At 37.4% G+C, this 21,143-nt stretch overlaps 1 protein-coding gene across 1 annotated transcript; it reads left to right on the top strand.

Moving 5' to 3' along the window:
• Positions 1 to 15,955: 15,955 nt before the first annotated feature.
• Positions 15,956 to 20,806, top strand: LOC120739393. Its single transcript, XM_040041149.1, has 8 exons — positions 15,956 to 16,999; positions 18,420 to 18,527; positions 18,675 to 18,690; positions 18,789 to 18,847; positions 19,004 to 19,054; positions 19,136 to 19,192; positions 19,657 to 19,716; positions 19,845 to 20,806. The coding sequence occupies exons 1-8, from the start codon at positions 16,681 to 16,683 to the stop codon at positions 19,925 to 19,927; spliced, it is 753 nt and encodes a 250-aa protein (XP_039897083.1). The 5' UTR covers positions 15,956 to 16,680; the 3' UTR covers positions 19,928 to 20,806.
• The last annotated feature ends 337 nt before the right edge of the window (positions 20,807 to 21,143 follow it).

The following is a 21,143-nucleotide window of genomic DNA, read 5'->3' as shown; positions in this document are numbered from 1 at the left end:
CACTGTTTACGTGCTTTCCTCAGTAATATTATACTGTTAAAAATATAAAAAAATCTTTCAGGTGACCGAAAAAATGTTAGATCATTTATCAATGCGAATTATTGTGACTGAATCTCCACTGTTATTATCTTTCAGGTGACCGTTGTGTTTATGAGACAATGAGGCCTCTGAAGATGCTGGGTCAAGTAAAGTATGACAATGATGAGCCATGAAAGTAGCGGAATGACTCTGGGATTTCACGTAATTCAATTCATTTGAAATGTTTTTAATTTCAGGTAGATCAAAAATGCAGTAACATTAAGTCAGATATGAGGTGCTGCAGTATTTCACTGCTGTTACTTTAGCATCCTCAACTGCTTTGGTGCAAGTCTGACATCAGAAAAGTCAGTCTCACCAATAATAAGGGAGTTCTCAAATCCGTAATGCAATTTCCCCACATTCATTAGACTATCCCATTGTTTTTGTGCACACAGCTTTTGTTTCTACACTTACTTCACTGCTAAAGATATCCGTTGATGCATTCTTCATCTAAATCCGACACCTCATCAAAACCTTTTGTACTTTTGCGAGTCACAACTCACTTACTGTCCAGCATTGCATTTGTGCGTTCTGTCAGTAACATGCTGTCTGTGGTAGCAATCAAATTGCTTTTCGGTTGAAACAAATATGAACATGTTCTCAAAAGAGGTCTAGTTATAATAAATACATACAATACATATCAGTCTTGTATCCACAAAACTAAATGCATCAGTAAACTATAGTCCACTAAATTCATGCTACATACATTTAGTAGCAGTTGAATTAGTAGGCTTGTTCAATGGTTCATTAATGCAAATATCTAATCATCCAAACATGAGTCAGCAGTTTAAAGCATTCAGGCATGTAGACATGGTCAAGACTTCCTGCTGAAATTCAAACTGGGCATCAGGAAGAAGGATCAATGGAAGTTGTTTGGTTATTGGTGCCAGGCAGGCTGGGCTCGGTATTTCAGACATTTCCCACACAGCCATCTCTAGGATTGAAAAGGAGTGGTCTGGAAAAGAGAAAATACCTAGTAGACAGCAGTCCTTGAAGCAGATGTGCTACAACAGCAGGAGACCACACCTGATGAGACTCATGTGAGATAACAGGAAACTCAGACTACATCTCACTTGGAAAGTTGGACGATAGAAGACTGGGGAAAAAAATGCTGTACTCCAGCAGCATCCGCAGTCACCAGATCTCAGTGAAGTAGACTACTTTGTGGTGTGGTTGAAGGGGAAATTTGGATGAGCAGCCAACAAATCTACAGCAACTGTGTGATGCTGTCATATCAAAATAAAGCAAAATGTCTGCAAAATGGGGAAAGGATCTTGCTGAATCTACACAACTCTAGATCACTCACAGTTGTGAATACTATCCAGCACTGTATTAATGTTTTCAATCAAATTACCTTTTTTTCAAATATGTATGAAAGAGCAAATACAAAAACACCCTGGCAGTGTTTTAGATTTAACATACATAAATACAAACTTGTGTCACAACTACAGTCTTGCCTGGAGATTTTCCTCAACATCAGTCCTATAAAAAAATTAAAATGCCATGCTGTCTCATCAGCAGAGATGGGCAGTAACGCGTTAGCGTTACTGTAATCTGATTACTTTTTTCAAGTAACGAGTAAAGTAAGGGATTACTATTGCAAAAGCGGTAATTAGATTACCGTTACTTTCCCTTAGGAACGCTGCGTTACTGCGTTACTAAAACCGTGATTTTTTTGCCAGAATGTCTCACGACAGTGACGTAAGCGAGTGCGCCGTTAGTGACAACAGCTGTGTGCAGATCAACAATGGATCACATATCGATTGTGGGAGAGAGTATGAGCGTGCAGCGTTTAAAGCGTGGAAGTACTGACCTTACTTTGAGTTTGATTCCATAAAAAGTGACAAAAACATTAGCGTCCATCGTGTGTGGGAAGAAAACTTCTTTTGACAGCGAAAAAAACCCCTAAACTTCCAAGCAAGCACCGAGTGCGCAACGACGTAATGGGAAACTCACAGAGAAACTCGCGGATTCTTCCACTGACCGCGGCACACCTGCACCAGGGTAAACCTCCGCCTACCGCAGTCCTGCTTTACAGGTGAAAATAGAGCAACAGGACCGCTGAGTCTTTGACTTTATTTATTTTCTGCTGTGTTTTACTTGCATCTATTTGAAAGAGTGAGTGTAAACACAAAAAATATTTTATTTTATGTGCTGGAATGTGTAGAAAATAGGTTTAAATGTTAAACTAATTTATTCAAGTCAGAGAATGTTGCATATAATTAAATTTTTGCATGATGCATAAAGTTAAAAGATTAAAACTGATAAAACAAGTTTAAAAAAAAGAGACTTTTCCATTTGATTACATTTTGTATGATGGATTATGTAGAAAAAGTAGAATTGGGCTGAAAGATCTATCGCTTTATCACCTCTTCAGGTTGTAAATCGTGTTTTTAAAAAGTAACTAAGTAACTAAGTAACTAAGTAATTAATTACTTTTGAAAATAAGTAATCAGTAAAGTAACGGAATTACTTTTTTGGGGAAGTAATCAGTAATTAGTTACTGATTACTTTTTTCAAGTAACTTGAACAACACTGCTCATCAGATTGTCATTTGGTGTCATTTATAATCAGTGTTGGGTAAGTTACTTTAAAAAAGTAATTAATTAGTAATTACTAATTACTTAGTCAATATTGTATTTAAAATACTTATCTAATTACTGTGTCAGAAAAGTAACTTAATTACTAAATAAGTAATTTAACTAAATACTTCTTAAAATCCCTATGAACCTTGAATGAACAAACAATAGAAATTAAACTCTTTAAATAATAAATAATTTTTTTTTTTAAAGACGGAGCCTCTACAGTACGCAGCGGTAGCATCTCTTCCACATTGTAGCCTGCAATCATTTTTTTAAGCTCACCTCCAGAAGCTTTCTGTGCTGCTGAAGTAAAATCACGTTTTGCCTGCTTGGCAGGAGTTGCCACGGTGTTATCCATGGATGATGAACAAGGATCACTCAGAAGTGTTCGTCTATGCTCTCGTGTCAGGCGCTTCGGTAGATTACTTGTGCTATTAACAGCGGCCGATAGTTTTTACATATTACTGTAATGTTCTTGTCTGCTTGTTTCAGAAAAGTGAAGAGATGGCAATATGTCCATTTCATAAAACAGCCACTCGCTTCGAAATGACGTGCAGCTGCACTACAGCGATGTTAAAGCGGCAGAGTTTACTTCTACGTTTAGAAGATAAATTATTGAAATTAAATAATGATTTTCAGCGAGTTTAATTATTTTACAGTGTAACGTAAGTACATTGTAAGTAACTGTAATTAAAATACCTTAAAATGAACAGTAATTAATTGCTCTACTTTTTCAGTGGAAAAGTAATTTAATTACAGTAACGTGTTACTTAGTAATGCATTACACCCAACACTGTTTATAATGCTGCCACATTTTAACAATAAAGTGTTTAACAGTGTGGTACATATTCTGCTAGGCTGTTCATTTTCCTGGAGAGTTATTTTTATTATTTTCCATAATATAGACTGTGACAAAACTTTCCTTCCTTTTCTTAACTTTTATCGTGTTTGTTTATTAGTTTAATTTTCTTTCTAATTCACAGATATTGAAGCCAAAACTACTCACAGAAAGCAAAAAAGCAGGATCATGACAGCAGGAAGATGATGAATGACAGCGATCTGTTTTTCTAAAGGAGCCATGGACAGCAGGAAAAGAAGGAGAGGGGGGTAATTTAGCCATGTCAGACAGCGATTCATTCATCATCGGGAAACTGTTATTTTGTTTTGTTTTTAATTTAAACATGTGATGTGTAACTACTTTTCCAATCCGTATTTGAAAGAAAAAAAATAGTGTAAAATAATGACTTTTTGCTATTAGTCCAGTAGCACTTTCTTTAATAAATACATTAACTGATTTATCACAGCACAGACGATGCTGTTTTATTGAGTTTTATTTCAACTTTTCTGAAGCCAGTTACAACAGAACTGGATCTGAAGTGCAGAATTTCTGCACTTTTCCTTAAGACTTGATAATTCATTGACACTGATGCTATTTAATCACGCTATCTGGGAATGTAAAATGAACCAGGAGACACCCACAAGAAGATAAATGGCTGAAATTCATTCAGCCATATAGATTACATGATGGCAAACATGCAGAAACATGCGTGCAGGGTTTTGTTCAGAAACATTTTAAAACCATCACCTGAAGTCAAGATGGCTGAAACAGTTACTGACTTGAACTGGTTCAGAAGAAAAATGTGGTCATTTTTAGAGATGAATAAAAGAAAGAGAAATACCTGTCATAGAAAATGTAGTTTTCCGGAAAGAGACAATAAAACCATGATTACCATGAATGTGTTCAACCATAAGAAAACCCAGAATCACACCAACGCGAGAAAGGACAGATAAACCACATCTAATTATGTGTCACGGTTCTGGGTCATTTTGACCCTGCTTTTTCAGTTTCTTGTATTTTGGTGTGTTTCCAGATTATGCTCATTATAATTATGTTCTGATTCTTTAGCTATCCGATGATGATGATGAATATTATTATTTCTGGGTTAGGTTTTGTTCTCTTGCCCTCATGCTTAGTTTAGGTTTATTCTGAAGGTCCTTGTCTTATGTGAGTGTGTACAGTTTATGTTTCCCCTGTCTCGTCAGCTGTGATTTCTCCCAGGTGTGTTCCCTTCCTGTCTCTCATCCGTTGTTACCTGTTTTTGCCTGCCTGTTAGTTTATATTTTCCAGTTTAGTTAGTCTTCTGTTCGATCAGCAGTCTGCAATAAAGCAGTTTATTCTGAGTTTACTTTCGCCTCCGTGAGTCCTGCCTTTTGGCTACTTCCTCTCTGCCTGTCTGCACACATCCATGACATTATGTATATGTGTTCACATATACCTACATATAGCAACTCGCATATAAGTCCTTGTGAAATTCAGTGTGACATCCTTTTGACACTACACATCATTTTTTTGTCTTTCCATCACTTTTTTAAATAAGGGAAGTAATACAAACACTACAAACACCTTGAGGCAAAATCCAGTTGTTATATTTGCTCAAATATGAACCCTGTAGATTACAACAATACCAATATTCATTTTTCATCGCCAGTTATATAATAATCAGAGATGTTTTTCTTTGTTCCTGTTATTTGATTATCTATTTTTACAGTAAAATTAATTGTTAGATCTTTTTAATGTATGTTATTTATGCATTTTGATTTTCAGATTTTTTTTTTAATTTATTGAACACATTTTATCCTAAATATGACCAACAGAATAGTACTAATAGTACTCTGGATTTAATGAAGTTTATCGTGGTTGATTGGCCTAATTTTATATAATACATTATATAAAAGTGGGGATTGGTTAATTGGAAACTTTAATTTGCCCATAGGTGTGAATATGAGTGTGATTGGTTGTCTGTGTCTATGTGTTAGCCCTGCGACAGACTGGCGACCTGTCTGTCTGGCAACCAGCCCATCCCCCAGTGTGCATATTTACTCCCTCTTTATTTCTTTTAATGTTTCTTTAAATTATGATATTAGTGATCATGAATGATGTGATAGTAACTGTGGAAGGGATCTGATTTATTTATATTATGCTGATGATATTCCCATTGTTGTTATTTTTTCTTTTAATTATGAGCTGTTGTTAACGAACAATGTGATCGTCTGTGAAGGTTCTCAGTCATCCCCTATGTAGCCGGTGTATCAGAAAAACTCAGGAGAGTTCTCTCCAAGCATGACATCCCGGTGCATTTCAGACCCAGCAACACGCTCAGACAGAAACTGGTTCACCCGAAAGATAAAACGCCAAAACACAGACTTAACAATGTGGTGTATGCTGTACAGTGCAGCGAGGAATGCCCAGACCTCTACATTGGAGAGACCAAACAGCCACTTCACAAGCGCATGGCACAACACAGAAGAGCCACCTCCACAGGACAAGACTCAGCAGTCCATCTGCATCTTAAGGACAAAGGTCACTCTTTCGAGGATGCCAATGTTCACATTTTGGACAGAGAGGACAGATGGTTTGAAAGAGGAGTGAAAGAAGCCATCTATGTCCACTGTGAGCGACCATCTTTGAACAGAGGCGGGGGTTTACGACACCAACTGTCTGCCATCTATAATCCAGTTTTGAGATCCCTTCCCAGACGCCTTAACGCCCACTCACATCCTGGGCCATCTGATCTCAGGAATTTGCATGATAAGGTGGGGCCAGGTTTCACAATGAACTCACCCGAAACTCTGGCTGATTGGGACCCACACCCAGTTTCACACCTTGTCTCAGGCGATTAGAGGATCATCAGGGGGTCCTTTTGTCCCTCTTTGGGGGGATACTCCCACTAGGTTTATATCTGGGACTCCCCACCATTTGACCTTAGAACTGAAGAAGCTTCTCGGATGAGAGGTGAAACGTCTTCAAGCAACTTAAAGAAGTCCAGACGCTTTTCTTTGCAAGCTCCTTTGACCAATAATCTATGACCAATATGATCATTTTCAGAAAAATGCTCGATCCTTTTCCTGGGTGCAGCTGGTGGATGTTTGATACTTGTCATTATATTCAGTGCAGCTCTATAAAAGACATAGCAATAAAAGACATGCAGGTAAGAAACTCTGAACTATGATCACTGTTTATTATTGCAAAGTAAAGCCCTTCTTCTCGTATCATGTTCATTGGTAAAATATGTTTTTAAATATGCAACAGGTTGGTGCAGCTAATCAACAGCTTTAATGTACAAAAATACTTTTGGTCTACTGATAATAACATACTTCCATTGCAGGAATATTCATGTATTTTGATAATTTCAGTGTTACACTGTCTGAAACAATCAACCAGGAGGAAAATCAACATCATGTGTACTTTTCTCTTTCCAATGGTCAGGTCTAACACTGTTTAGAAAGAATGATTAAATGTTAGACCATTTGCACTTTATTATGACGCAACTGTTGCTAACTTGCAGGTGATCGTTGTATTTATAAGACAGGTAGAGGCTTTGAAGATCCTGGACCAGGTACAGTATGACAATGATGAGCCATAAAAGTAACAAATAGTAACTCTGGGATTTCATGTAATTCAGTTGTGACCTTCTTAAACTATTCTTACTGTATTTCAGGTGGATCACAAATACAGTGCATCAAACCAGACTAGAGGAGCTGTAGTACTGCATGTCTGTGTTTTTTTTTTTTTTTGGGGGGGGGGGGGGGGTTGGTGTTTTAAGTTAAAAATGATTATATCAAATAATCCTTTATTGATGATTCAAGATTATAACTAGAAACAGCTCATACATGGAAGATTTAACAACATTTTTCATGTATAAAATAGCTTGAAAGACTGTGTCTGCTTCACATGACCTGGTTTGAATTATCTTGTGAATCTTTGTTTGCCTGCTCATTTAGTTCAAGATCCACTGTCAACAAAACTAGTGCAGACGTGTGTAGATGTTTAAAATGTAAAATACTGTTAACCTTCAAAAATTATCTATAATCTTATTTCTTCTATGTATAAGCATGTAGGTAACCCCCATAAACTATCATGAGTAGAATTTATATAAGTTGGCTCTAATTTTGTAGCTCTGAACTCGACCAGATTGGCACACCATTTATACACATATGACAAATTTTGTTTGCTATTTAGTATTTGAAAATCTGTTGTTATTTTATTAATGATTTATTTGAAGTGGATCAAAATGATTTTTTTTCTCATTATACTTATTCAAATCTTTATTTACTATGTGCTATGCTAGGCTATTTTTTTTGATTGGTGAGTTTGTTGCAAACTATACAGATCATTTGCTTTGGTTAAAGAGAATCTGTGAATATTTTTATGCTCTTCTGAAGTAGGTTTCCATAGTTCACACGAATTAGACTTTACCATCAAGCATCATTCATGCAATGTATAATTCCTGCTGTGCAGTCAAGGGAACATCCTGGGCTCTCTATTGATGCCACATTTGTTGTGGCCTCACAGAGCACAAGATGACTGAAATTGCACAGATTGTTTGATATCTAGAGGGGGAAATAAGAACATTTTCAGTTGACCACACACACACAGCAGCTAAGAGTTAAGCTAAGAGCATACTAAAGTGTGAGATGGACATTTCTGAAGCTGGCATTAAAACTGAAAACAGTCTGGAAGTGAAACATTCTTCAGCATATATTTGGTCACCACATAACTTGTCAAACTAAGATCTGAATTTACTGGTTCCTGGTTTTAGCCAATTCAACAAGTCAGACAGATTCTTGGAGATTAGGCAGCCCATTAAATTAACAAATGACCTTGATTTCTCAAGAAAATACAAATGCTATTTATGGTCTCCTCACAAAAATGATAAGAAAATAAACTGGGCCAATAAGGCATGTTTGTTAATACAGAGATACACATGTTAATGTGATCTCTGGTCTCCCAGAGCTGGTGTCCAGCATTCAGACGGCTACCTGAGGACACTCTTTGTGTGAGAGAAAATCTGCTCACACAGATATGTAGAGCCAAATACTGTCAATAAGGCCTCTGCAATGTTCTGAAGACAGTTAAACTTGTCAGGTAGTGATGTCCAGCAGGTGAAAATTCAAGCTCCACGAACACGCACAGCTGTGGATTCCAGCTGCGTTCGTAGTTCTGCAAACTTTGACCCCCACAGAGCCGAGGTATTTATTTCAATCAGCTGCATTTCAATGTTGCATTAACTGGCATTAACTCAGCCAGTTAATGCAAGACAAATCCAGCTGCTCATTAAAGATTTCTGGTTTGATCAGAAAAGAAAACATTGGTCCATACACCTGAACGTCCTGAAAACACATTGTGAATTCTGTCTCGAATCTACCAATGTATCTGTTTATCTGTGTATCTGTTTAGCGCGACATCCGCTGGTTTCCTCTTTCTGGCGCAAAGTGGGCGATAGACAAGGGAGAGAGGGGCTTGCGACAGAAATACCGATCAGCTGATCATTGATCAGATCGTGATTGAAGTAGCAACAGGAGAGAGAGGGAGAGAGAGAGAGAGAAAAAGAAGCAGCTGACATTGAAAAGACAGAATAACTCCAGCTTTGTGTCTTTGTCATTCTAGCTGAAGTACAGGACAAACTGTGTTCCTTTTCAGATCAGTACGAAACGTGTAATAATTTCTCTGAATGCGGAACGATTCTGTTTTTTACGGGACGGTTGGCAACTCTACTAACTAACCTTATGAATTAAATAAAGTTCACTATCAGTAACATCATAGCATCCACCCAGCTGTATTGAAACTCTGTCATGCTAGCTAGTACGCAGTACGAGTTATTGTAACTGACTGTAAAAAGTCAGCACAACGAAAATAAACTCCACCTAAACTTGGTTTATATCTGACCCAGATAGATTGCAGGTCATAACTTCTTACCTGAAGTTTAGTTCACCTGACACTCGGAGCGGCGGCCGTCTCGGTCGTGCCAACAGTTAACCCTTTGCGTGCCAGCTGTGGCACACGTGTCCAGGGTTGCCGACCCCTGTTATAGGCCAATCTCCAACCTTCCTTTCATATCAAAAATCCTTGAAAGAGTAGTTGTCAAACAGCTAACAGATCATCTGCAGAGGAATGGTTTATTTGAAGAGTTTCAGTCAGGTTTCAGAGCTCATCACAGCACAGAAACAGCTTTAGTGAAGGTTACAAATGATCTTCTTATGGCCTCTGACAGTGGACTCATCTCTGTGCTTGTCCTGTTAGACTTTAGTGCAGCGTTCGATACTGTCGACCATAATATCCTATTAGAGCGATTAGAACATGCTGTAGGTATTACAGGCTGCAGTGGTTTGTATCATATCTAATAGACTCCAATGTGTACATGTAAATGGAGAGTCCTTTTCACAAACTGAGGTTAATTATGGAGTTCCACAGGGTTCAGTGCTAGGACCAATTCTGTTTACATTATACATGCTTCCCTTAGGCAGCATCATTAGAAGACATAGCATACATTTTCACTGCTATGCAGATGACACCCAGCTCTATCTATCCATAAAGCCAGATAAAACACATTATTAGTTAAACTGCAGGAATGTCTTAAAGACATAAAGACCTGGATGGCCGCTAACTTTCTGCTTCTAATTCAGATAAAACTGAGGTTATTGCACTCGGCCCTGAAAAGCTTAGAAATATGGTATCTAACCAGATTCTTACTCTGGATGGCATTACCTTGGCCTCCAGTAACACTGTCAGGAACCCTGGAGTCATTTTTGACCAGGATATGTCCTTCAACGCACATATTAACCCTTTAAGACCTACCATAGAACCAAGTCCGCCAGAGCTTATATTATATTTTTACATGCTGTGGAGCCATTTTTGGGAGCATTTCAAGTTGCTATACATCAATACAACCATTATAGCCCAGATTTTAATAATATGTATTCATTAAGTGCATAGTAATTACATAAATTGCAAAAAAGTGCAATAAACTACAAAAAATTGAAAATCGTTTTTGCTTTTTTAACATATATTTGTAGTTAGAGAAATTTAAGAGGCTTATCCCTCAAAACTGTAAATACAAAAAAGTTGCACAAAATAGTTTCCCACCACAGGAAATTTATTTTGAGTGTCTTCATAGTTTTATTTTTGAAATACACCAATTTTTATACACTGCAGGAAAAACGAAAATAAATATTATACTACAAATTTGCAAAAAAGCAGCATATGCATCAAAATTAACTATTTCCAGCAGTGCAATATGAGTCCTAAGCATCCCAGAAACGACACAGAAAGTCATAAAGTCAAAGATAACTTTTAAAAAGACCAGTATATGCCCTGAGGCCCTGATCGTAAAAAAGACTACATTTCCGCGAAAATGACGTCACTTCCGGTTTCGGGCAGGTAATGGCGGAAATGCAAAAGTTCGCGCTGACGTCTATTCCAACGTAGGAAGTGTTATGAACAGCTGATCGGATCGGCAAAGCGTGTTTCTGGAATATTATGTTTTTGTTCCTGCAAGCGCTTTTTATGCAGTTTTTGCAAAGCTTTATGTGGAAGGAAACCGTGACCTAGGACAAGCTGATGGCATAAGATGTAAGTACAACTCCTCCGGTTTCATATGCAAAAAAAATTTTTGCGCTAGCTTATGTGGTTGCAGTGCTACTGGAATTTAAAAATAGTTACGCAAAACAGAGCGTGTCCGCTCCGATCGGCTCTAAAGGGTTAAACAAATATGTAGAACTACTTTCTTCCACTTACACAACATCTCTAAAATTAGAAATATCCTGTCTCAGAGTGATGCTGAAAAACTAGTTCATGCATTTATTACTTCCAGGCTGGACTACTGTAATTCATTATTATCAGGATGTCCAAAAAAACTCACTGAAAAGCCTTCAACTAATCCAAAATGCTGCAACAAGAGTGCTGACAGGGACTAGAAAGAGAGAGCATATTTCTCCTGTTTTGGCTTCCCTTCATTGGCTTCCTGTTAAATCCAGAATTGAATGCAAAATCCTGCTCCTCACATACAAGGTCTTAAATAATCAGGCCCCATCTTATCTTAATGACCTTGTAGTACCATATCACCCTCTTAGAGCACTTCGCTCTCACTCTGCAGGCCTACTTGTTGTTCCTAGAGTATTTAAAAGTAGAATGGGAGGGAGAGCCTTCAGTTTTCAGGCCCCTCTTCTGTGGAACCAGCTTCCAGTTTGGATTCGGGAGACAGACACTATCTCTACTTTTAAGATTAGGCTTAAAACTTTTTGCTAAAGCATATAGTTAGGGTTAGTTATGCTGCAATAGACGTAGGCTGCCGCAGGATTCTCATGATGCATTGAGTTTTTCCTTTTCAGTCACCTTTCTCACTCATCATGTGTCAATAGACCTCTCTGCATTGAATCATATGTGTTATTAATCTCTGTCTCTCTTCCACAGCATGTCTTCTATCCTCTCCTCCTTCTCACCCCAACCGGTCGCAGCAGATGGGCGCCCCTCCCTGAGCCTGGTTCTGCCAAAGGTTTCTTTCTGTTAGTGATGGCCCGCTTGAAGCTGACGCTCCAGTGCATGTGACCAAAAGAAACCAACCCACTGCTTCCGAAGCACAGTGTCAAGGCTTGACTCATTTGGCCAGAGTCACATGATCAGTGATGTCCGAAGCTTTATTTAGAACCTAACTGCTTTAGTACCTGATTCAATGGTTTATAAGGGAGTGTATCATTTGTGGGATTTGTGGAGTGTTTTGATGGTGAGAGACAGCAAACCACTGATCATTCTATTCAGAGATACGGAGGAAGAGAGGTTCTGTTGTGTGTGGGAGTATTTTGAGTTGATTTTGGTCAATCGGGTGGGTTTGCCAGCTTTGTGTTTTGTTGTTTGCTTTTGTTTTGTGTGTGCTTATTTTACCTAAAAACTTAAAAGACCTAAAATGTCGAAAACCTGCTTTTCATAATATAAATATCAATAAATAACTTTAGAAATACTACCATTTCACTCTTTAAATTTAATGTAATAAAAATATACATACCTGAATTGAATTAAATGGTTTTATACTGCAGTAGTAGAGAGATTAAAAATATGGTTTTAGTGTTGAAAAGGTGTAAAATTTGAGGAGAACAGAAGTGTTGACAATGATAATCTGGAATCCACTCACCCAACTTTATAGCGGTATGCAAACTTCAAAACATGGGATTGTCACAACAAAGTGGGATGGACTCAGAGGCAGACAATCACAATTGCAATGAGCAATTATTTATTTTCACATTTCCAGCACACTAAATGCAGGTGAGGGGGGGGGTCCAGAATTGCCAGGGGTCCATGGGAGAATCAGGGAAACAGAGTAATTCTCTCACACAGCTCCTCACTGTCAGCTCACTTCACACAGGAATCTCCTTCCTCACATATGCCACACTTGATCGCGGCACAACCGTACAGATTCCAGTCACCAGGGTTCCAGACAAAGCACGAAAGATCTATATACAAGAATAGAATAATTAACACCAAGAGAAAACACAGAGAGAGGTCAAAACTTTTGTTAAGGCCAGAGCTACACTAACAAGCATAACACAATAGCCTAGCGGCAGGTGCTCCCAGCCTCTGCTTTAAGTAGTGAGAGCAGACAAGTTGATGAACCACAGGTGATTGCTTGCAGGTGTGAGGGCCTAGGGCTGGAGCCCACAATGAGCTCCGCCCAGGCAGCACCTAGCAGGAGAGAGGAGAGAGGAGAGAGAGAAAACCAAAACGCATGTAGCCACACAAGGCCAGCCAGGCAGCACAGGGACCAATACAGGGACAGTACAACTCTGGACCTTCTATCCAAACACCCGGGATGCATACATAGCCACTGCACTGCCCCAGCAGCTAGTTTAGACAAATTTGCCCTGTTAACACTCAGTATACTCCTGCACATCAAAGACTTCCTGTTCTGCCAAAAGCAAAAAAACAGCAAAGAATTTATCTGCTACAAAACTGTTGATGTAGCAGTTTCTATCTGATATGACTGATCCAGATAAAAGTTATAATTTATTTAGCTCCTCAACAGAAGCCATTTAGCTCATCTGCATCACATATTTGTCCACCGACATGCATCATTATATGGTGATCATAGAATTGCAGTGACATTTAAAGTACTTAAACTGTACAGAATAAACAGCTTTTTAAATGTGGCTTACGTTTTTAACTTTTAATAGTCATTAAAACTAGAAAAGTTCTGCAAAAAACCCCACTCTGTGGTATCTCTTGTGAGGTTTTTTTTTTCAAATGAAATTAAAGCTTCTGTCACTTTGAGGGTTTGCAGAAGCCAGAAAAGGGAAAACACTCACTGCCAGTGAGTTGTCCTGTTTGTATTAAGCTCTGTGTGTAGCAGGTGCCCATTTAAGAATAAATATAAATAAAAATAAACAGGTGTAACTGTGGGTGAAGCAACTTTGTGTTTCTACTTTTTATTTTCTTCCTATTCTTCTGCAAAAAATAAAGTACAAAGTGTGAAACTTTGTCACACTGATGTGGGCAACAATTGTCAAGTTACCCGTGAGCCTCAGCAACTCAGCCCAGCTGACATCACCATAAACACAGCAGCACTTTTAAGGTCATAGCGTTCTAATCTGAGAGAGGGGGCAGGACTTCCTCTTGCCTCACGCCCACTTCTGGTTAACAACACTATTTCTGTTTAGCTTGAGCTTGCTCACGACATGTGGGTGTATTTATCACCAAACCACAATTTCATGTTAAAAAAAATCTGCATTAGTGTAATGAAATACTAAACGAGTCAAGCTCAGCTTTGTCAGTTCAGATGTAGTTTTAGTTTTATATTGACATCTCTGTTTATCAGCATCAGTTAAAACTTTATTCTTCTATGAATCTATTTTCTTAATTTTTTATGAAGTTCTGGTTCTCAGGTGGATTGGAGCCTGACTTAGCTGTTTTAGGATGAGAGGTGGGGTACACCCTGGACAGATGAAAATTGAAATGAATATAAAAGAGTATAAACACGTCATGCTGTGGTCAGATCCTGTTAAGTATGTCATGTCAGTGAGAAAAGGAAGGAAGCTGAGAGAAGAAGTTGAAAAAAATCTTTGTTTCCTTCACAGCTCTTTGGTATCTGCTGTGCTGCTGCTTCACTCTCTCTCTTTACAGAAAGTTGTAGAAGTTTTCAGACGTGTCACTGCTGGATGTGAGGATGGGAACCACTTTGCTCTGTGAGCTGGGCCTATTCTGTGAGTACATCACTGACTCCTATTGTCTGATTCATACTGATCCATAAACATGTTTTAGTAAGAAGAACAGAGCATCAGTCATTTGTACCATTTCAGGTCATGTGATCAGAGGACTCTCATGTTTGTTACCAACATGTTTGTTTGTAGACTGGATTAGATTTTAGTGCACTGACTCAGATCAGAGTGGAGCTGCTTTAGTTTATCTAAGAAAGGTTTGTTTCTCCATCAGTGATAATTTTATGTATATAAATCATAGTAGACACTGGTACAACCACAAGTGTTTTTTATGAGCTATTTGAGTGTCTACAGAGCTTGGACAGAAGATAACTTTACTTCTTGAAGTTTTGTGAAGACACTCCTCCTCTCATCTGAGAAGTTTCTACAGTTCTAAAACCAATAGATTGAGAATGCAGGTATTTAAACCCTAGTGGTGGTTTTCTTTACTGTCTGCCACCTACAATGCAGCTCAAAGATCCCTCCCTGGGATCCTCAACCCCTACTAACATTTTGCATCAGGTGATGTCAGTAGGCCACATGTATAGGGTGAGGCAAGGTCTTAAAATAATTTTGAAACCTTTTAAGTCTTTGGTACTATTGAGGGCTGCAAATGGCCCACTTCTCCCCAATCCATCTCTGTCTGTCTGTTATTGCAACTTGCCACCCTCATTATCAAGTACATTTCATGACTAAGACACATACACACTCAGACTTGACATCCTCTCTCTCTCAAACACACACATACACCACATTTTCATATTTTTGTGTTCCAGGTGCTGTGTACCGTATATAATGTAACAGCTGAAATAACACAAATAGATATGAAGAAATAAACAGATAAGAATTCAGATTTCTTAAGGGATTCCACCACTAGGGTTTAAATGCCTGGGATTCATTTGGTTTTAGAACTGAAGAAGCTTCTCAGCAGAGATATGAAACACCTTCAGGAAACCTAAAGAATTCCAATCAGTTTCTCACCGAGCTCCTTAGACACTCAAATATGGCATAAATACACTACTATGATCTGCATGACCGACAACCTACACAGACATATGCGAGTGCCTTTAGTTTGATGTCTGAAGTTTCTGTCTTTATTGTAGTGCTCTGTATCCTCCTCTGCACTGGAAACACTCAAGGTGACTGAAAAGTTTAACTTTTTTATTTATTCAATAAATATTAATCTTAACTACTGTATCAGTCTTAAGCACTTCACATTTTTGTTTTTATTTCATTCTTCATCACTATATTTATAATTTTATGAATATAAACACAGTTTGTGTTTTGAATAGTAAAATATATATATGAACAATATATGAACAGTGTATGAACGTACTGTCACAGATTGTTTTGTGCATAAAAGTGTTTCAGTTTGTTAACTTTGTGGTTGTGTTGGATTCTAGATGCTGTGTTAACTATTGAACCCAGCTCGTCCAGTTTTTTCATTGGAGAGTTTATTACCTTCAAATGTGACATGAATGAAGGAGAAGACACTGACTGGTATTACGAAATCAAGAAGGACGGTCGAGAATTTGTGCGTTACAACGCAGACAAAGACTACAGATTTGAAATTATATCTACACGTGACAGTGGTGAATATCAGTGCTCTGGTAGCTTGGTGAGCTCACATCATATAAAGAACAGTAATACTGTGTTCATAACTTTTTTAGGTAAGTCTTCAGTGACCGACAGCACAAATATATGATCCCTGTTCAAATACTCAACTGAATTATAAAATAGAGAACATTTAATTAAATTTGTCATTGAACTTGAATTTTAACCAAGATCACTGTACCTGTTACTTCGTTCACAGTAAAGTCAGTGCTACAATACTCACAGACTCTGTAATCTATCATTAGCAGGTGTGTGAGTTTTAACAACAGCAATTATGGATGAAATTCAATTTAATTACATTTCTAAAGGAAAAGAAGAAACATAAGAAACACCAAAAGCTTCATGAAGTTTAAAGTGAAGATGTTTCTGTTATCTAAACCAAAACATGAGGAAGAGACATTTAATGCATCATTGTGTTTCTTCCTCTTTCATAACAGCAGATAGACCCAGGGCCACACTGACAGCAGGAACAACAATCATACCAGTAGGGGGCAGTGTGACACTGACCTGCTCTGTGCAGAGCTCTGATGGATGGAAATATGAGTGGTTCAGACAAAACCAAACAACCTCTGAAGTTCAAATCAGAGATCAACAAAACAGAGATATCAGAGTATCTGAAGGAGGAATCTACAGCTGCAGAGGAACAAGAGGAAACCCAGTTTACTACACTGATAGAAGTGATGATGTCACCATTGAGAAAACCTGTGAGTTCAGTCATTTAGTTTGAAATATACATTCACTCATGATTATCAATATACTGTGTTAAATTTTCTTTGCTGATTTCATGTTTCTATTTGTATCTATTAAGAGAAGTCTTCTGTCTTCTTGTGAATCTGTTGTTGTGGTCGGAGCAAGGAGACATCACATAAAATAATGGAAAGGAGTAATTTACAAATAAAATAAAGCATCATAATGAATTAGAGCAAAAAAAATGTATGCACTGAAAGGATAAAATGCACTATGAGCCTATGTAAGAGGACAGAGTGGAGGAAAGTGAATTACATCAGTATTAATACAGCTTGGACTTTTTTGCCATCCTGTGGTTATCAAAAAGAAGGATGTACTCATAGCATAGCAGTTTGGTTTTATTGCTTCTTATTTGTTGTTGGAAACCTAAATAGAGGTATACTGATGTTGACTGCTCACAACATCCGGGCAGTGCAATCCTATGGCGATCACACTGTTGTAAAACCCTTGGTTTACACTAGCCATAGATGGTGTAGCAGCAATCTTCGGTCCTTCTTTGCCGCTGCAGGATGTAAAGTTTCTGACTCGTCCTTTTCTTAGATCACTTGTATGCCTTTTGGTAGCAAACCCGAAAAGTAGAAAACATATGTCTCCAGTAGGAGCTCCGTTTACATTTCTATGATATTATATCTGAAACAACTATCACAATGACGGTCAGAAAACTGTTCCTCCATGCTTACTTGCCTCACCTTTCATCACCACATGGCGGCCCACTACACACCGCCTTTACAACACCTACCAACACTTTACAACAACAATAACAAAGCAGGACAAATTTATGGAGCATAATATATTACATTACAACATAAAATAATCCAGATTATAACTAGAAACCACACAAATTATAGATCACTGTAGATCTGAACTACCTTCAGAACAGAAAATATGAAGTAATTTAGATCATACAAGATGCAAACAGAACTAACTTAACATTAGGAGAATAGTGAAATATATGTCCGACCAGAGTCTAAGTTTGTAGGAGAGATTAAGATTGACAGTGAAATACTGAGCAGCTGAAGTCACAGGGTACTTTAACTTAAAGCTGAACCTTCTTCATTCAAAATAAGCATGGATAAAGTTATCAAAAGCGCCAGGTCAGATTTCAGGGCTTCACCAACATGGATATTGTGGCATAAACACCACAAAGTATCCATCATATTAAACTGACTCTTCAAAAATTTCTGCAATATCAGGCGAGTCTTTGTGACAAGGGAGCAGCCTAAAGAAGCTTTTAACAGTTAAATATGCATACTTTGTGATTATTCCATGTGTTTGTGAGGCTCTATTATATAATATTATAAGAGACATTATGCTTTAGTCCATCTGACGCTACCTGGTTGCACCTCACCTCATAATTAATGTTATTCTTTCTTACAGCACAGTCCAGGACTGAAACGTTTCCTACTCTGTTGATCACTGGACTTCTTTGTGGAATTTTACTGATTCTTCTTCTTCTTCTGCTGTATTACATAAAGCTGTTAAAAGGTGAGACTTTTTCCTTCTGATACGAGATTGATTATGATCCCATTATTATCTAATTATTCAGAATCACAGATGTATCCTGAACACTTCATGTAATGTCACAGCACCAGAAAAAGGAAAAAGGAAAACATGTACTTGTCTTTTTTACAGATAAATCTTTTATCAGGTTGGTTCAAATCTCCCACTTCACATTTTTACATACTAGAATTACAACCTGTGTTTCTTATTAAATCAAACATTTTACTACATTTTATGCTTCACCAGGACTCAACACAGGATCAACCAGGATGAAGCTCAACACAGCCAAAATAAATCTCTCCAAGGTCAGCCTTAACTATGACAAGTTTTGCTATTGTTGCTTTATTTATTCATTTATTTATGTTATACTTTGACTCTGATATTTGCAGTTTTTTATTTAAAAGATAATCAAATTCATATAGAAATTTCATTATTAATATATCACTGACTTGTTTTTGCAGGTAATGCTTGTATATATGAATCAATCAGAGACTACGATGACAGAGAAAAGGGTAATGCATTTATAGTTTCATATAAGTATGCAGACTCATTGTGATTATGTTCCATTTTCATATATTAATTCTCCATTTTAGCAGAATGCAGGGATTTCACATATTCTTTGATTGAGCTTAAAAACTTCACTAAGAAAGGTAAGAATTCAAGTTAATTCAGTTCAATCCAGTTTTATTTATATAGGGCTAAATTACAATTGACTCATGTGCTTTTTATTGTGAGATAAAGGCCCTACAGTAATACAGAGAAAACCACAACAATCAGATGATCTGAAAGCTGAAGGCTCTGCTTTCCATTCGACTTTTAAATATCTGATGAATCACCAGTAAACTTGCAGTATGACAGAGAATAAAACAAAATTTTCTATACAATTTATTTGCAGATTGGTGAACTTTTGCAAATCGTACCTGTCTAAGATTAGCTTTTTTTTGCAACTCTTCCTTTTCCAGCTTTATGTTGCCCCTATACCAACATTTTTGAGAGATGTTGCTATTATCATTAAGCTTTGTACAGAGCCCAGATCTGTTGGAAGTGGATTTGTAACTGTAAAGGTAAGAATGTCATCCTATTTTACCCTGATGATCTGTCCATCCTCTCATAGATGACAGCCTGTTGTACGCAGATGCCACCTACAGTAAGGCTGAATGCAACAGTAACAAAAGTAAGCAAAGCAATAAAATTGGTACCATATTTTCTTCTCTTTTACATTTCATTTATCCATCAGGGAAATAAATGGGTAAAGTTGTCAGTTTGAAGTAAGATGTTACTAAAAATGTTTTTTATTTGCAGGAAAATCAGCCACTGAAGCAGCTGACAAAGCGGTCTATTCTGAAATCAAACCACAAGAAACACAAGGAATTTTCATGTTGTAATGATTATCAAATAGGTTTTAAACGGAGTAAATTCATTACCAAATCACCTTTAACCATTAAATAATCATGATTATGTTCTTCCAGATTAATAACAAACAAAAGCAGTTGAATGCAGGACAGAATTTACTTTATACATCCATCCACCCATTCGCTTCCACTTATCCTTGTTCCGGATAAATCCATATGAATTTTACAAAGCATTGAAAGAAGAAATGAGAAGAAAAAAGTTTTTTGCCTGTTTTTTTAAAAAGCTGCCATTTCATTATAAATGAGCTTTATCTGAAAGTGATGTTGTGGCTTTGAGTTCAGTTCAGTATCTGTACTGATGTTTTCTATGTCCTGAATGGATTAAGTATCATTTGAAAAATTATATTTTTTAATTTTATAAAATTCTAAACTGCAGGCAGATTTTTCATTGTGTTATCTGATTCTGTGTGCCATATAAATGCACTTTATATACTGTGACATGTTGGGAGTGGCTGGAGTGTAGTTCCCTGCTGTGCCTGTGGAACAGTGTGTTTCATGTTGAGTTTTAAGCTGTGATTACTGTATTTGTTGTGTTTATGTAACTGTTATTGCTGTCCCTGCCAATGCTGCAATGTTGTTTTCACTTACAGTTGTTTTGTGGTGGTAGTTACAGCATGAGTGAAGTTATGTGCAGAGTTACTGAGCCCTTTAGAAGCAAAGTGTTAGCGTGTCTTTAAATGCTTAGTAAAACAGCGTCCCCCTGTGTCTTCATATATAGTGCAGCTTTCCTTGGGAAGTTTCACCAGATTCAAAGTGAAATACGATTTAGAGTCTTCATTCTAGTTTTGACTTCTACTCATTTGTGTTTGAAGTTTCTGTGCTTTTACAAATGAAGGAGGACAAATAAAGAAACTAAAATGCCTTTTTTTATTATCCAAGCTTCACATCTTCATTACTTATTTTGGAAACAGTGTAGAAGCAGGGCTACAACTGAAAGAAAGTCTTTACTTATCTTCTTATTTATAAGGCCTGATTACACTAAATTGTAAATTGTAAATTGTAAAAACAGCTGGAGTAGTCATTCCTGTGATACTTCTTTGAAGTCCCCTTCTCGGGGTGCATTCATAGTTGTTATACTGCAATGTGAATTCTCCACAGACTTATCTATGCAGGTAGGACATTTGCATGGGCTCACCATCTGATGATGAAGTTTACTTCACACATACCTCAGCAGACCTTAGCGGGCTCA

This window comes from Simochromis diagramma, unplaced genomic scaffold (assembly GCF_900408965.1).
Source record: "Simochromis diagramma unplaced genomic scaffold, fSimDia1.1 OVJJ01000370.1, whole genome shotgun sequence".
Taxonomy (NCBI): Eukaryota; Metazoa; Chordata; class Actinopteri; order Cichliformes; family Cichlidae; genus Simochromis; species Simochromis diagramma.
The sequence above is the reverse complement of the archived record's forward strand: the minus strand, read 5'-3'. Positions and strand labels throughout refer to the sequence as shown.

What these genes read in the sequence shown, in the direction of transcription:
- LOC120739393 (XM_040041149.1), top strand. Translation starts at nt 16,681, where the DNA reads ATGAGGAAGAGACATTTAATGCATCATTGTGTTTCTTCCTCTTTCATA. An exon ending in CCAAAATAAATCTCTCCAAG is followed by an intron (nt 18,848 to 19,003) that starts GTCAGCCTTAAC and finishes TTGTTTTTGCAG; the next exon opens with GTAATGCTTGTATATATGAA. An exon ending in TGAATGCAACAGTAACAAAA is followed by an intron (nt 19,717 to 19,844) that starts GTAAGCAAAGCA and finishes TTTTATTTGCAG; the next exon opens with GAAAATCAGCCACTGAAGCA.